The sequence below is a fragment of the Prunus persica genome, chromosome G3 (genome assembly GCF_000346465.2).
Source record: "Prunus persica cultivar Lovell chromosome G3, Prunus_persica_NCBIv2, whole genome shotgun sequence".
Lineage (NCBI taxonomy): Eukaryota > Viridiplantae > Streptophyta > Magnoliopsida > Rosales > Rosaceae > Prunus > Prunus persica.
Genome location: NC_034011.1, coordinates 3,804,937 through 3,822,123, shown reverse-complemented (window position 1 = coordinate 3,822,123; position 17,187 = coordinate 3,804,937). Strand labels below are relative to the sequence as shown.

At 37.6% G+C, this 17,187-nt stretch overlaps 2 protein-coding genes across 5 annotated transcripts; one reads left to right on the top strand and one right to left on the bottom strand.

Annotated features, from left to right (window-relative positions):
* On the top strand, window positions 8,287-12,935 carry LOC18784243 (ELF3-like protein 2). Of its 4 annotated transcripts, XM_020561029.1 has the most exons (7): window positions 8,287-8,669; window positions 8,841-8,908; window positions 9,090-9,629; window positions 10,131-11,134; window positions 11,299-11,304; window positions 11,574-11,625; window positions 11,754-12,935. In XM_020561029.1, the coding sequence occupies exons 3-7, from the start codon at window positions 9,408-9,410 to the stop codon at window positions 12,744-12,746; spliced, it is 2,277 nt and encodes a 758-aa protein (XP_020416618.1). In that variant the 5' UTR covers window positions 8,287-8,669; window positions 8,841-8,908; window positions 9,090-9,407; the 3' UTR covers window positions 12,747-12,935. The 4 variants fall into 4 exon arrangements, with proteins under 4 accessions (XP_020416618.1, XP_020416617.1, XP_007216534.1 ...); XM_020561028.1 differs by having other exon boundaries at window positions 8,287-8,908; XM_007216472.2 differs by lacking the exon at window positions 11,299-11,304 and having other exon boundaries at window positions 8,288-8,908.
* LOC18783544 lies at window positions 13,441-15,924 on the bottom strand. Its single transcript, XM_020559275.1, has 7 exons — window positions 15,760-15,924; window positions 15,537-15,623; window positions 15,076-15,267; window positions 14,550-14,711; window positions 14,379-14,407; window positions 13,942-14,104; window positions 13,441-13,824 (listed from the first exon to the last, which is right to left on the bottom strand). The coding sequence occupies exons 1-7, from the start codon at window positions 15,922-15,924 to the stop codon at window positions 13,441-13,443; spliced, it is 1,182 nt and encodes a 393-aa protein (XP_020414864.1).

The following is a 17,187-nucleotide window of genomic DNA, read 5'->3' as shown; positions in this document are numbered from 1 at the left end:
CCACAAGGAAGTATAGTTGGACATGTATCTGTAAGTGACAGGTTTGTAATCTGTATATCCACCGAGGCATCTCTCAGGGCGGAAACTCTCTATATATTTATAGTCCCGTCAGGCATTCACCACAAACAGAGTGATCGTCGAGATTTCTTATGCTGGAGAGAGAAACAGTCCCCCCCTCGCCTCCCCCCCCTCTCATCTCTCTCTATTTATTGGCACGGGATGCATATAAACGAGAGCAGTTGCTACATCTCTGTCTGTCTCTCTCTCTCTCTCTCTCTCTCTCTCTCTCTCTCTCTCTCTCTATTTGTATTTGTCAACTCTCATGTTTTTCTTCACCTCCTCTGCAGATTATCAGTTGCAAATATAAAAGTGAAACATCAGATTTCTTGAAAGATATCATTGAAACCATAAGAGATAAAGTAAAACATACACAACAGGTAACAAATAATAATAATAATAATAGAACAGAAATTATATAATTTTCATAATACAAGCAGGGTTTCTACTTCTGCCAAAAAACAAAATAATATGACAAATTGCAGGGGAAGTGACATGAGACTACCTCGTTTAGGGGAAAAAGAGATATAACCATCGATCTGCCAGAAAATAGGCTGGAGAGATTGCCCTTGAAATTTGGCAGTCTGAATTATTTAGGATGTCAAATTAGTGCTGCGCACCACCAACTATATTTGAACCAAACTTTGAATCATTTATATGCACGTTGCGTTGGAGTATTATTTGTGTATGGATTGCTGGCCCAGATGAATAAGACACACCTACGTACGTGTTGTGAGTTGTGACAAATGTATCAAACTTGAGAATGGACTAATTTTCTCTAATATCTCTATTTCTTCTTTTTTAAGGAAATTCTCTATCGACATGCCGGAGATTATGACTTCAATGATAGGCATTTTACACACAAATCAAGTGTTGGAGTTCCACTTTCCCTTTTCATTCTCATACCTCAAAATGCATTGCGTAAAACTTTATTTTTAATGAAAAATACATGGTACACTACCGATTTATAATGCCACACGATACAAGTATTATGTTTAAGTATTTAAACACAATTGTAAGGGGCTTCTAAGAAAAAAAATTACGAGAAACTCAAGTAATTAACAATATTCATTTATATATATGATGTCCTATGTTTAATTTCATTATCCCTTATTGCTAGACGTCTTTGGATTGTTCATAACTTCTAGTCCACATAGCATTTAAGTACGGTGAGTAAATGATATATTTATATTTCAAATTATGTTGTATGTAGAAGAATAGGTCTCCAAAATCGTCTTTTAGTGCATTCAAATCTTTTTGGATATCCAAACATAACCTTGGTGTCATTTTTCCATAACACTTTCAAATAGTCAACTTCGTATTTCTATCCCCAAAATAACAAAAATTAGGAAATTGTAAATCAACAGTCTTGATTTGATAATTTTGTGTGGGCCCTTATTTTTGGAGAAGAAATATAAATATTTGTGTGAAACGAAGATATTATTGTTTTGTTATTCTGATCAATCAAAATATGTCATGCATAATAAATTTTCTATACCTATAATTAACTGAAAATAACAAAATAATGCTACTCTCATTTCACACTAATTTTTCTGCTTTTGGAGGGCCTTGGTGGTGAAGAGGTGGTCCAATCTCTCTAGAGACTAACTAAAATGTCAAAATCCCAATTAAATGCCCTCAGCTCTCTCTGAAAGGACCCGCCTCAAATTTTTCGAAACCCGAGGCGAACCTTTTGGAATTCCTGACATCACCCCGATGCCAGGCCCACTTACTAAAGGTCGAGACTTCCTGCCAAAATTTCGGCAGAGTCTCCCCTATAAATTGGACATTTCCCAAAATTTCAACCTGCATAAAAACGCATTGAATATTCACAACTGGCAGCATGCACAATATAATTTCATGCAATTCACACAAACGGCCTTCGGCCTTCCAATAATTCTCAACTACTACCAAACCCACTAAACAAACAATTCAAATATAAATTATGACTAACATTTAGTCTGTGGCTGCACCTAATAACCTTAGGTTACCTACGTACCCTCCTTGAGGGATCAAGCCACACGTAGTTCTTCCATAAACCCAATTGCACACATAGGCGATACCTTATTTCATTTCTCTGTATTTCACATAATCCCCCCATACGCCGGTACAACCAACGTCACGTATGGGGTCTGTCAACACGCCGGATAACCTACGCCACGTTCGACCATGCCATATTATCATAATATCTCCCCATATGCCGGTACAACCAACGCCACGTATGGGGCCTGTCTCAACGCCGGATAACCTACGCCACGCGAGACCTGCACATCATATCACATCTCCCCATACGCCTGTACAACCAACGCCACGTATGGGGTCTGTCGACACGCCGGATAACCTACGCCACGTGCAACCTCAACACAAGATCATATAATCTCCCCATACGCCGGTACAACCAACGCCACGTATGGGGCCTGTCTCAACGCCGGATAACCTACGCCACGTGAGACCTGCACATCATATCACATATCTCCTCATAAACCGGTACAACCAACGCTACGTATGGGGCCTGTCCGCACGCCGAATAATCTACGCCACGTGGGACCTAACTTTCACTTGGTGGTACTTGTAGTGTAACCAAGATCCGGGGAGGTACCTAAGATAGTGCGTATAGCACTCCAAACTGACATTCTAGACTCTTTTGTACCCTTGTACAAACATATATAATTAATTATATATGTTAATTCTAATATTGTGTAACCCTCCACAATAGTCTAGCACCCGATAATCTCCCTTGAAAAGGTGAGATTACTCCGGGAGACTCGCGGTCAACCAAGGGTCAAACTACCCTAACCCTGGTCAAACTACCCTAACCCTGGTCAAACTGACCTGTGGAGCCTACGACCTCCGATTTCCGATCCGAAAGTCCCTATGGGTTCTATAAGGTATAGGACACTCGTCCTGCTAGTTTGGTTCAGATCGGACGGTCGGATCGTTCACGATCGCACGATCTGACGGTTAATATAAAATATAAACTTTAAATTATTATTTCGGAACATCCGGGCCTCCGATTCACAATCCGTGAATTCCAACACGATCCTAGAGTTACCTAGATTAACATATATTAAATTTGGGACCATCCAACGGTCCCAACCTATCGAACCCGGATAACGCACAATATGCGATCGTCCGTTCGATAATCAAACGACGTCCGACTTGAGATCCGCAAAATCCTACGCACTCGTGACAACCTAAGGATCTCATCGAGACACAGTGCCACTTTTTTTACAGTGCCCACGCGCCGGCAGCGCGTGGGTGCCCAAAGCAATAAAGCTTCGCCGGAAAATCTCAAAACCATGGCTCCAAACTCCTACCCTAGGTATAACACCCTATTTGGAGTCACCTTTGTTCTTGGACCTACCCCAAAAACTGACCGGAAGTGGCCGGAATCGCGATCCCAAAATCAGCCGAATTTAAATTCAAAAATCGAATTGGCTACGCTAAGAATCGATCCAACCCTACCCAACCATCAGCTAGAGCATGAAAATTATGTGAGAAACCATACCTTGCTCGTCGAAATCGGTGGCCGGAGGAGAGAGATCGACGGCGGCGAAGATCGGACGACGCCGGCCACTTCTTCTCCATTTTCCGGCGAAACCGCGGCGGCTGGAGGTGGGAGTCGGCTGGGGCTGGAAGAGGACGACGCCCCGGTTATTTTGGTATAGGCCCTGTCCACAGCCGTGGCCGGTGGCCGGAGTTACGAGGAGAGAGAGAGAGAGAGACCGACGGGAGAGAGAGAGAGAGTTCGCGGGAGAGAGAGAGAGAGAGAGAGAAAGAAATCTGAGTTTTTATAAAAATCTCATTTCGAAATATTTACGATTGTGCCACTGAATTTCTTTTGACCATATCTCTCTCGTTACAACTCCAATTCGAGCCCACTAAGTGTCTATGAACTCGTCTCAGTACGACCTATCCAAAAATAATAGTCACTGCCCCAAACTCTCTCCGGTTAAGAATATGACCAAAATGCCCTTAAATAATTAAATAATTTAAATAAGGGTTAAATTTGGGGTCGGGGTGTTACACTCTCCCGCGCTATTTTTGGCTGTCTGCTGACGGGGATTTGAGCTGTTAGCTCTTTCTTTCCCTCAAACGACACCCGCTCAATCCCGGCTCGGGTCGGCTCACCCGGGCTAACTGGTCCCAAAACCATTGAAATAGGACCCACCGGCTCCCCTCATTCCATTATTACGGCTCACACGTGAACACAACGATCTTATTAACACGTGGTGCCATGTCATTGGCAGTGCACCTGATGGGATAGCCAACTCCACATGGGATATCGAAACAGTTGTTAAATGGGACCATCGGATTTCAAGTCCGAATCTGCCCTTAATTAACATTATCCTCAATCAGGGATCTATATTACCTTTGATGTGGATGTGATGCACTGGATTGTTTTTCTTTTTTTTGCCTTCCATTTCTTTTTTGGCCTATTTTGTTTTGGCATGATTCAAATTATTTTCACTAAATTACTATTCCACTAGGTTATTTGATGTCGACATGTTTGTTTGCTAAGAAGGTACACATGTCCATGGTTTCAAATGTCTATGAACATCAACCTAGGGTTGCCTCAATTCTTGAAGGAGAGAGAAACAGAAATAAAAAGAAATATAGTAGGGAGATTATATTTATAGACTTTTATTACAAAAGTGGTACATAAAGTGATTTATAAATGTAGTTTTTTTAGCATTACTTGAATAAAATAAGCTTCATTTCCCAATCTTTTGGATTTTAAGTAGTAGGGTATCAAAAGGTATTGAACCATTGTATCTAACATGCAACATTCACTCCTTTTCAGTTTGCCACGTGTTAAATGCGTAATAGACCTACTAGTGTAGTGGTTTAGAGCAATTGATCATCCTAGGAAAGGTCATGAATTCGAGTTCTAGCATCCGTATAGTGTAGTGTGTGTGAGTTTAGTATACTATCGCCTTCTCAATAGAAAATGTCCTAAAAAAATACACAACATTCACTCCTTTTCAGTTTGCCACCTGTCAAATGCATAATAAACAACGGGCAATTATGAGACGGGAATTTATTAGATCAAGCAGCGTGTCCAAGCCTATCTGTCAAACCATTCATTTGGACCCAATATAAGCTTGGCCCATGGCATTCATAAAAAGCCACATGAAAATCTTACATAAGTGTGACCTCCAAAAATAAATGTTAGCATTACTTAACATAACAAATTCTTGCGAAAAAGCCTCTTAGCATTGCTCAAGATATAAGGCTAGCTTAGGTAATAAACACTTTCACCACATAAAACCACAAGCCCTCAGAGCATCCACAATCATGCTCTTTATCTTTTTAGTTAAAATTTAGCTAAAAACACTAAAAAGCTATTTTAGGAACTCTCTATAAAATTTCAACTTCAACCATACTCCCTAGTTTAAAGAGTCATAAATGTTTTCAATGTTTTTAAATTCAATTTTTGAATAAAGTGTAGACACAAAAGCAACAATAAAAAATAATTTTCTTTAAATAAATGCTTAAAATAATATTAAATAAAGAAGTATTTAATCATAGGGAGTCACTATAGGCCCTTTCTCTCTCCTCAGATTTGGGAGCTCCTGGAGGTCTCTCTATTTTAGGAGCTGAATAGGAAGCATGGTTGGAGGTGAGTTTTTTCAATTCCTCCCTAAATTTTAGCTAAGGAGGTGGTTTAAGAAGCCGATTGTAGATGCTCTCACGCGTCTCCTCTCAAACGCATCAATCCTTCGGAATATTTAGTGGACTCAATTGGCTCTTTTGCTGGTACTACACTATCGCCTTCATATGTCCAAGGTGCTACAAAGAAGACTCTTCCTTACTTGCCATACCCAACTTAATTCTTGTTGTGGGATTGGTTTGATCATAAGAATTTCTTTTTCTACTTCCTTTTTCAAGGCATTACCATGGGTTTGACAGTTTGCACAGTTTCTATTTTTTTCACCAATTTCTTGCAAATTTTTGGATCATGACAAGTTGGACCATGGCCCAAATCTTAAAATGCAAGCAGCCTAACCCAAAACATGGCCCATTGTGGATTCTACATTCCCTCTTTGACCCCTAAATATTGAGCACCTTGTAGATATGTCAAGCAGCAGATGCATTTAGAATTACACTTGTCATGATCCAAAATGGTCCCTCAATGATACATAGAGATGTTTTGATGTGTTATAAAAAATAATAGTTTTCTTCTTTCCGTAAAATCAAATATAAAATATTTATATTATAAATAACATATAAACAAATTGGAAAGCTTTGAAGGTATAATAAAATTGAAGAAAACAAAATAATAGGTAATTTAAAGGAAAATAAATAATAAGTAAGAAAGTGAGTTTGGTACGGTGAAGCACGTCAAAGACGCTGTCCTAAAGCCTTTGTAGCCTTCCTACGTGCAGGTACTGACGGTCTACAAAACTCCAAGATATGACCCCTTGTACACAAACTCAAGATCCGTTATGAGCACGTTCACAGACAGATATAGGTATCCAAGTCACATAACCATTGCCCAAAATAATAATAATATAAAGTAGAGAATATATGTAAAAATAGACAAGGAGAGAATTAGAATATGTATGTGATATTCTGATAATGTATTGTGTGTTATTGTGTGTTATTATGTGTATTATGTATTTTTGTGTGTTATTGTGTGTATTGTGTGTGTTCAAATGTGAAGGAGGAGTGGCCTTTTATAGGCATCCAAAAACATGTAACCTTCACCAACCATAAAAGTTCACCAACCAAAAAATTAAAGCTTTAACTAACCAAAAATAAAACTTCAATATTAAATATTTATAATCCCCACAATAAATAAAATAAAACCGTCAAAATAATTAAATAAATAAAACAGTTAAATTTTTAAAACCTTTTAAAATTCCAACATGATGTCCACGTACAAAACTTCTGTCCCAACTGATGGCCTTTAGCTCATCACTCTCTCACTCAACAAGTTTTTTTTGGAAGAGTAATAATCAAATCATAAGATTTGTCAAGCTGGGTCCACAGGTTCATGATGTTGAGACACGAGGCCCACAGGATCAAATTTGGATTATTGCTGTAATGCTTACATGAACATACATTCCTCTTGAACATGGTAATTTTTTGGGCATGGATATCATTATATTTGCTAGACCGATTGAGCCATTTTTCTAATTCAAGCAACACCCTTTTTTTTTTTTTTTTTTTCAATACAAACAATAATCTAAATTACAGGGAGAAAAGTTTTTCACACACACTACTAAGGTCTCTTGTTGAGGAATATAAGTCCAACATCGGAAACTTAACTAAATAAAATACAACATATAATGAATAATTACACTGCTAATATCACCGATGCCTCTTGTGATAAAACCTCACATCCACTGGGCTTTGTTGGTGGTTAAGTTAGGAATAGTATCGTTGTTACTGGTAGTGGGCTGATGACCCGTCTCTCTAAATTTTAACATGATATCAGAGCAGGTTGAATAACTAGGGAAACTTAACTAAATAAAACACAACATATAATGAATGGTTCCGTCGACTTTGTAGGTGGTTAAGTTGGGAATAGTATCAGTGTTGCTAGTAATGGGCCTTTGGCCTGTCTCTGTGAGAGTGGAGATGAGATTAAGTGAGAAAATGAGAGGAGAGGATAAGAGGAAGGAGTAACAAAAGTAAACCCAAATAAGAGGACTCCTTTATTCAAATGCTTTCTCAATTTATTTTGTCTAGGCTTTTAATAATATGACCCAAATACCAAATTTTTATAGCAAAGAAACCAGACTTTTGTCCAATTTATTTTTACATGATAATTTTCTTTTACCATAATTATTTTTAAAACAATCCTACCATATTTTTCTCCCACCACTTGATCTTCCTATTCCTTCCCTTCTCTCTCCTAAAATAACGGTTATATTACATGCAAAACATGTATAGCATTTCTAGTTATAATTAAGTCAACTATTTCCATTAAAAAATATATTATTTTTAAGCCCCAATTTTGGGACCTTTTCTCTTTTGATATGTATGTTCTCCAATACTTCTTAACAACATGTTTTTACTCTAAAAATACGTACATTAGTTGACACAAATTGATATTAAGAAGAGGAGGGATCTCTCGAGTGTAGGAGTAAACGCTCTCATTAAACCACAAGTCCCTTTGTGAAAACATGCACACTTAAATTCTTCGTTTTATGACCAACATAAGATTGAATCCTTGTATAATAACATAGACATGTGAAATGTATAATTTTGAGATTAGCTTTCACCAAATCACATGCAAAAGCAAAACGCAGATTATCTTTCACAAAATCAGATAAAACCAAAAGCAATCTTTGTTTCCCCCAAATGAGTAAAGAAACCAATCCCATCGCCCCTCCATTGGACGCTGTCACACACACTACATCTATTCATGGCCATTCTTCTTTGTCAACAAGCACCATCTTTTTTCCCTTTTTTTTTTTAGTCTCCATTTAATTTTTTTGGTTCAGAGCGCTATCTTTAACGGATTTTTCGTTAAAAGATTGGCCAAATCTTGAGAGGAAAACAACATGTGGTGATCAAGTAATAGCGCAAACAATCAATCAACATGGGCTCGCCAAATCCTCCATGTGAGAGAGAGACTCATTCGGGCTACATCTCCAGAAGTAGGTTCTGGTTCTATTCTATCCACTTGGGCCCCACACTGCCCACACCTCTTTGTTAGCTTTCTCCCCTGACCCCTCTACTGCAATTCCAAAGCAACCATCTCCCCGACAAGTATCTTTCTTCACTCTGTTTCTTTAACCATTGAATTTCCCTGATAGTAGTTTATGCAGGCTAAGGCAAATTCCATCAGTAAATACCTCTGCACCTGATTTGCAGCTGACCCTCTGGTTTTTATGAGGTGGGTTCATTTTGGCTACTGCTGACATTGTGTTTTCTGATTGAATTCCATGAGATATAGTTGCTTGTTTTTGTTTCCCACCCAGAAAATTTTTATTTTGTGAAGCTGTTGGGTACTTGTAAGTATTAACTTTTTCTTCACATTTTTTCATGTGGTGATGTTGTTTGTTTGTGCTTTTCAGTCAGAAGATTGGCTTCTTGTGCGTAGGTTGATCTTGGGTAGTTGTGGAATGTTAACTTTTTAGGAAGTGGCTGGTTTTGCTAGTTGGCTAGTTTTTAGTTTCTAATGTTTGAACTTGTCCAAAGATTTTCTATTTTAAAGTATGTTGATTTTGGAGGAGATAGGTGTGCTTTCTTGATGAGGCATTTTATATTTGGTATCAGGCTAGGCTAGTTTTGGGTTGTGATTGTCGACTCTAAAAAAGGATGGAAATCGGAGCTTGTCATGAATTTTGTACAAATTATAATTTTTGTGAGCGGAATTTGTGGTAAAGAGGAGAATGAGAGGAGGAAAAGATGAAGAACACTTGATAAGTCCTGTATTTCCTAGGTTTCATGTCGATGATACAGACAAAGGAGGGCCAAGAGCACCTCCAAGGAACAAGATGGCTCTCTATGAGCAGTTCAGTATCCCTTCTCAGAGTTTTACCTCTGGTTCAGCATCCATGTTGCCTCGCCCACACAATGACAGAAGATTGATTCCACCCACATCCTGGAGTGATGTGAGTACAGCAATCTAAATGGATTTTTGTTAATTTAGTCATGAATAAATAAAAATTGTTCCTCTTTTGGTTACTGCAATTTTGTTTTTGTTAGAATCTAAGCAATGAGATGCCTTTAGTTTGAGCTCTGTGCTTATACTGGTCATTTCGTGAAAGGATTTTGTACCAGTGGTTTTAGAAGTAAATTTATTAAACCGAAAGTATGTACCATATAAACTGTATCATAAGTAAGCTTATAGGCTTGAGCTTGTACTGCATTGTTATTGTTTTAATTGAGCCATTAGTTTTGATACACATGAATGTTCTTGATCTGTCTGGCGTCTCAGGATGGATTGTAATTTATTTTTTCCCTTTCTGCTTATATTTCCTTATTTATATAGTTGTGGTTCTTCTGAGCGGTTCCAGAATGTAACAAGATTCTCTAGTACTAGATTTCTGAATATACATAAATTTACTCTGTACTTTGTCTTGTACAACTAATGAAACAATTGGTATTTGTAGGTTAGCAGCAACGAAAGGAATACCCCGCCTTGCAACTTCCTTGTTGTGCCTTCAGACCCGGCTGAGAAGATTCAGTCTTATAACTCTACTGGGGCTAACTTAAACACCATGATGGCAGATTGTGAAAGGATATCCACCAAACCTTCAAATTATTTGAATACCACAGGGCCATCATCATCGGCAGCTAAATATGATTCGTTTCAACCAAAAAAAACCTCCAACTTTAGGAACTTTTCTTTGGAGAAGTATGGACATGAGGATTATCTTAAAGTCCCTTCCCCTTTCCAAGGAACAGCTCTGCAATGTAGAAACAGTCAGCAAAGCAAAGAGAGGGAAAAGCTGCCTTGCTTGAGCTCCATGGAGCAACTTAGAAGTTCTTGCATTAAGAAAATTAGTAACTCCATTGATCTGAAGTTGAGGCAATGTGGGAGAAACCATGAAGAAGGGAACCCAAAAGTGTCTCAAACTAACGAGGACCCTGTGGAAAGGTCTGTCTCTCTTGCTTTAGCTATAGTGAAGGATTTTGCAAATACCTCATCTAGCCCATCAAATACAGTAAAAAATTCTGAATCATTGAAGAGGGCACATGTATCTCTGAGTCAAGAAAATAGAAGTTCGGTGAATGATTTGAGCGTATTATGTAGTTCTAGTGCACGATTGCATAGAGAGTCTATGACTGTGCATGACAGAGTGGCCCTTAGGGATGGCATTTTGGTGCAATCCAGAATAGGAACAGCTAAGGAAATTTCGGCAAAAGTGAGAGAGAAGTCATGTTTGACACCATCTCTTGTGGATGACAATAGAATTTCTGGTGGGCTTGGAAATGAAAGAGAATGCTGTGAGGAGAATTGTGGGGTTGCACGAGTTGGAAATTTATGCGGACATGAAGATATCTCAGATATGTCTATAATGGACTGTAATTCAGCTATGGGTATCTCCCCTCATGATGTTATGGGAGTGATAGGTGCAAAACAATTCTGCGAAATGAGAAAAGCTATCGTCAGGTACCTCTGTTTCATGCTTGCTACAAACATTTTTGTGAAATTAGTGTTTTTGTTGTCTTTTGCTAGACATTTTGGAATGATATTCATAATCGTAAGTTTTATTTGATCTGACATGTTACCCCATGCAACATTCCCTGTGCCTAAACGTTTTATTTTGTACTCAGTCTAAGGTATGATTTCCAGTTTCACATTCTGTTTCCATTTCAATATCTTGTACTTGACTAATTGCTTCTCCCATGGTGCTGTGTATAGCCATTGATGCTCACGTGTCATGACCGAATCATATGAACTGATGTTCTTTAATCTTATTCTCATTTGTGTTACTTCAGAATTTTCATTGTGCATCCAACCTTTATTATTACTTAATTATGCGCTTATCCTGTTTAGAATCTAAATATTACATTGTCTTCTGATTCAACTTTCATGGCATTATTTTCAGTCAACAAAGAGTTTTTGCAGCGCAAGTGTTTGAGTTGCATAGGTTAATAAAGGTAATCTGTTAATTGCTGAGAGTCAAGTTGACATCCTCTTTCTTGAATGTGTCTGTATATTTAGTTTCCTCAATTTGAGTTTGACTCATGAAATAAGTGAGTTCCATTACACATTAAAACTGATACAGGTGCAAAGATTGATTGCTGGATCACCACACCTATTGCTTGAAGACAATGATTTTCTAAGCAAATCTGCAATTAAAGTACCTCCAGTGAAGAAGGTGCCATTGGAGCATGCTCTAGAGCCGCCACCACCCAAAGATTATCCTCAGAAGCCACATTCTAGTGGTGAATGTGTTGAAGAAAATGCAGTTGGGAAGTTCCCTCTCCCTCCTGTCAACAATAGAACCAGCAGCAGAGGACTTGTCACCCAGCAATCAAATTATGGTCAATATTCAAACAAGTCACCATCAGCTTCTGCGACTACCAATAGCAAACCAGCCCTATGGTGTCTCCAACCCCCTCCTGGAAATATGTGGTTCGTTCCAGTAACGTCCTCTTCTGAGGAACTCGCTTACAAGCCGTATACCGGGCCATGCGCTCCAACTGGAGGTTTCATAGCACCGATGTATGGCAGCTGTGGCCCTGCAAGCCTAAATCCAGGAGCCAGGGACTACTTAAATGCAACTTCTAGCAATCCATCTTTGTATCAACAAGGGATGGGAATTGGTACACCACCTTTGCTTCAGACATACTTTCCACCTTATGGCATGCCAATCATAAATCCATCTTTGTCCAGTTCAGCTGTTGAGAATATGACCCCATTTTCAGGAGGTCATTCAAATTGGCACGAAAATCAGTTATCATTCGGGGAAATTAACTTCACCTTGCCACATCAAAGCTCATGTAACATGGCAAGCCAGATGAGCCAAGTAATGCCATGTTATGTTGGGAACATCCAAGCTTCGAAAGGGAGTGAGATACAGGGAACAACAGCAAGTAGCCCTTCAGACAGGACCCTAGGCAATGCGCTTCCCCTTTTTCCTATGGCTCCACAATCTCAGGAACCTTGTCAAAGTGAGCATCAGACACGTGCGATCAAGGTTGTTCCTCACAATACTAAATCAGCATCTGAATCAGCAGCCCGGATATTCTTGTCAATACAAGAGGAGAGGAAATAAATGGAGTTGATTGATCTCAAATCACTACAATTATGAGACGTATAGAGCGGAAAACTAATATGTATTATAATCTTTTTACTGTATTAAATGTTTGATATCTCTGTATATGTAATCCAATATTTTGTTAATAAAATGTAAATGTGTTTTTGAATACTGAAAAATCTCTATTACAGCAGTTGCTTGGAGACATGCGTTCATATGGTTCTTTGTTTTCTTCTTGTGCTTCTGTGAAACTGGCCCATTCTATACCTCTAAAATTGTCTTTCATTAATAAGGGGTGCGCACGGCTTCCAATCCAGCCTATTTTGAACAATTCACTTCCAATCCAATTACAATTGGATTCGTCATTCCTTTTGAATCAACATATCAGTAATGCGCCTATTGACTTGCCTTGCACTTCAAGCCACCAATTGCCACTCCCCTGGTTTGAAATTTAAAAAGGGAATCATCATCAATTTCCAGTATTTTCATTTAGACAAATTGTACATAAAGCTTACCAATATTTTCATTTAGAGGCATTATATATAAAGCTCACCAAGAAAGGCATCGATATTAATTGCAAGAACTCATAAACAAAGCCCCTCCAAATTGATATATGAGAAAAAGGATGCCCAGATGAGCTATAATGCCCTCATACCTCTCAGTGAACTAAATTATTCTGCTGATTCTAATTAGCTTGCTCTTCGTTTCAAAACTAACGACACGCCGCTGAAAACCCAGGACCTCCATAATAGAAATGGATTCCCATGTTTGGGGTTTTATCTTTAACAATTAAATTGTAGCATGAAGGTTTTGTCGCATAAGTTAGAAGACCGGCAGGATCTTTGAAAGTGAGAGGCGAAGAATCGTCCATGTATTGGACATTGCGAACATAACTGGCTTTCCCAAATCCTTCATCGGGAAAATGACCACTCCCCATTTGAGTAGATGTGTGATGACCCTCAGCTTGTGAATCGTAAACCTCCCCTCCCCAACTAACCAATTCAGCACTGCCTCTTAGACTTGGGAGGATGGTGTCAGGCCAGTATCCTATTGCCTCATTTCCCACGTTAAGCCACCAATGTCCACTATCTGTGTTCTGAAACATAAATGTATCCAATTACTATATATTTGTGCTGCGCATGCATATAAATTCACACGTTAAGCCCCAAATTACTATTTAAAGTGTCCATTCTCTCAGAGCAAAACCATTTACCTTGTATATGCTTAGGAATATATCATACTGTGCCCCATTGTAGCTAGAAACAGGTGACATGGGACCGCCAAGGGTAAATTTTTTGCTTACTTGGACGAAACCAGGACATTCAAGATTGTAGCAACCAGATTGGCCACCATCACCCTGCCAATATATAAGTATTCTTTAAGAGAAAAGTAACCTGTAATTTGCAGTTACGATTTTGTACGAATTCATGTAATTTAGTTGTAGCACATATATAAATATGCAGCACAATTCTTTTTCTGCACGCAACGCATGCGTCCTTTATATCGAAGGGCGCATATTATATTGTTATGCGCACTCTTAAATTCATGTTGTTGTGAGACGATAATATAATCAGAAGAGATAAATCAGTAATTATAAGATAATATCATAATGTAAAGGGATTGAGGAAACTTACAGTCCAAAATGTGTACAAGAGTGTTTGGTTGTCACGCGAGTTCATCTATAGAAACCACCAATGAATTTTCATGTAATTCAATATAGATTTAGCTTGAAATTAAACTCACCATCATGAAAATAAAATTAAAAAAATAATGTAAAAGAATGATATTTTCTTGGAGGATATTTTGCCGGCTAAAACTTACACGAATCCAGCCAGCTTCTACACTGCTCAGTGCTTTTCCGCTGCCTCTCCCAACCCATACCCGGGCTAGACTGTTATCTTTATTATATGCGGCAGGGTTCCATACGTTAAATTCTGCTTTTGCTCCGTAGTATTGACCACCGTGCAGACTCACTTGGGCAAACTACAAAGGTAATAAGTTAAATAATTCAAAATTTTGTTTTTTTTTTTATAGATAAAAATTATTTTTTTCAAAGAAAAATTTCTATCGATCTAATAAAATTCTGTCGTATTTTTATATAAAAAAAAAAATAATAATAATAAAATAAGAGCCCATATTGATTACATAAAAAGTAAAAATAAAAGAATAATACAGCAAGGCTTGTAGCTCGAGTTAAGAGCAATTACTCCTGCATCTGAGAGCCTAGCTAGTAGCAATAATGTATAGAACATTTTGTTTTTACGTCAAAGAATTAGTGGTCTCAAATTATTTATTTATTTTATATTTATAAACGTAATTAAAATGGTTCAAAAAGTTGATATGGTACCTCATGATTAGGAGGAGGGACGAACACAAATTTGTTGGAGTCATAATGTGGCATTGGTTTAGATGTACGATGCTCAAATGCCTTTGTTCGTGCAATGGGGATTGTTCCGTCAGGGCACTCTCCATTCTGACGCCAAGATTGAAAGACCCCATCTTCAACACCACTTACAGTTTCAATTTCACTCGGTTTCAACTATTTTTCCAAAGAAACAAAAAAATAAACATTAAAATCATCTTACACTTCAAATGCCCAAAATTTCATAGAAATGTTAACATTTGGAAGAGGACTAAATTAAATTAGTTCTACCACATTAACGGAATGTACGTATTATTAATTGCATAAGAACGGATCTCATATATATGAAAAATATAATCCGTAAATCTGGTACAAATTACAACATCATTATTATTCTTAAAACGAGCACATATATTATTAATCTCATTAGGGAAGGAAGAGCAAACCTGTATAGTGTGATTCTTGAGAAGAGGGTGATTACGAGCTGGTTGTTTATAGATATCAACACAATCTATCAAATCATCGCCCTCTCCCTGCCAAAGATCAATCGGAGATTATTTTTCAGCTTCTTGTATGAATCCCCAAAAGAAAAAAGTAGAAATATTAAATTGGCGAAAATTGTTTTTCCAATAAAGAAAATGGGGAAGGCAAGGTTAAAAAAGACTGAACCTTAATAGTTTTGAGGACTGATTTGTTGTGCTTCACAGACGCTTGATCAGTTTTCACTGTTTCAACTTTTCTGCAATCGACAAATCCGTTGCTCAACATGAAACTTGCTATTGCTACAAGAAAAATGCAGCCTTCGACTTTGGTGTAACGAATCCCATTTGCCATACTGAATAGAAATTCTTCAAAACTATGGCAACTTTAACCCAATGTAATATATATTATACTCGAGTGCCATGACTGTTATTAGCTTACTAAAATTTACCATAACCTGCTAAATCAGGATTTAGACTTACAAGGCAAACATTACAATTTTATTATCAAGGTTTGCCATATTCCTTTTCTTTTTCTTTTCTTTTTTTCTGCCAGAAAAGGTTTGCTATATCCTACTTAAATTATTTATTTATTTTTTAGAGTAAGCGATAATTGTATTCATAACTTTTAGGCATCAAGATCATCGCCCACAAGGGCATAAATTACCCAAAGATACAAACGTGGAAGCACTTTAACTACACAGGGTTATTCTAGATAGAAAAATACACCATGGACCTTTCGGATAGAATTGAAGTAAGAGGAAGTTCATGCATTTCGATTAAATGTTTTGGGTTTAGATTCATGTATTAGTCTGTTGGTTCAAGTTTGGGAGATTAGGTTCATGGTATAATTATCTATAATAAATAGGGGTTTTTGGTTCAATGTAAGTGTCTTGTTGTCTATTAATAGTTATTTGAGTTGGTGAGGTGGCGAGACGACAAGATCGAGGGAGATAGAGGCGAGATCAAGAGATCTTAGAGAGAGGGAAAGAGGTGGCATGATGAAGATGATGAGTTACAGTTAGGGTTTAAAGTCTATAACCCTAACAGTTTTATATATTTTTTAAGTGTTTGTATAACTAATCGTCCCTAAATTTTTCAAAAGTCTTCATTTAAGTCTTTCAATTTTCAAATCAATCAATTCAGTCTTTCATGTTTTGATCCACAGATCAATTTGGTCCCTCTCGTTGCATTTCATCGAAATATTCATTAAAATATATTGGTCAAATTGATCAACTTTAAAGTGGTATTTTCGTCAAAAAGTAAATCTCACGTATTTTGCTCAACAATGCCATATGCTCACCTTAATAGATTCCAAATGTAAAACCCCAAAAGGAGAGAAGATGACCCTTTAGAGTAAAATGTGAGTTTTATGACTAAAATGATGAAAATGTTCCTTTAAAGTTAGTAAGGTGATGACCAACTTTAACAAAAGTTTTGTAAGAATGCAAGGGACCAAACTAATGTGTAGATCAAGAAATGAAGAACCATATTTATTGATTTGAGTGTTTAAGGACTAAAATGAGGAGGGACTTTTAAAAAGTTAAGAGACCATTTGTGATACAGAGACACGTCAGTTTGCTCTTCATTGTGTACCTAATAATAATTGTTTACAAAA

What these genes read in the sequence shown, in the direction of transcription:
- LOC18784243 (XM_020561029.1), top strand. Translation starts at nt 9,408, where the DNA reads ATGAGAGGAGGAAAAGATGAAGAACACTTGATAAGTCCTGTATTTCCT. An exon ending in CACCCACATCCTGGAGTGAT is followed by an intron (nt 9,630 to 10,130) that starts GTGAGTACAGCA and finishes TGGTATTTGTAG; the next exon opens with GTTAGCAGCAACGAAAGGAA. An exon ending in AGTTGCATAGGTTAATAAAG is followed by an intron (nt 11,626 to 11,753) that starts GTAATCTGTTAA and finishes AAACTGATACAG; the next exon opens with GTGCAAAGATTGATTGCTGG.
- LOC18783544 (XM_020559275.1), bottom strand. Translation starts at nt 15,924, where the DNA reads ATGGCAAATGGGATTCGTTACACCAAAGTCGAAGGCTGCATTTTTCTT. An exon ending in TAGAAGCTGGCTGGATTCGT is followed by an intron (nt 14,408 to 14,549) that starts GTAAGTTTTAGC and finishes TGGTTTCTATAG; the next exon opens with ATGAACTCGCGTGACAACCA. An exon ending in CGTGACAACCAAACACTCTT is followed by an intron (nt 14,105 to 14,378) that starts GTACACATTTTG and finishes TTTCTCTTAAAG; the next exon opens with AATACTTATATATTGGCAGG.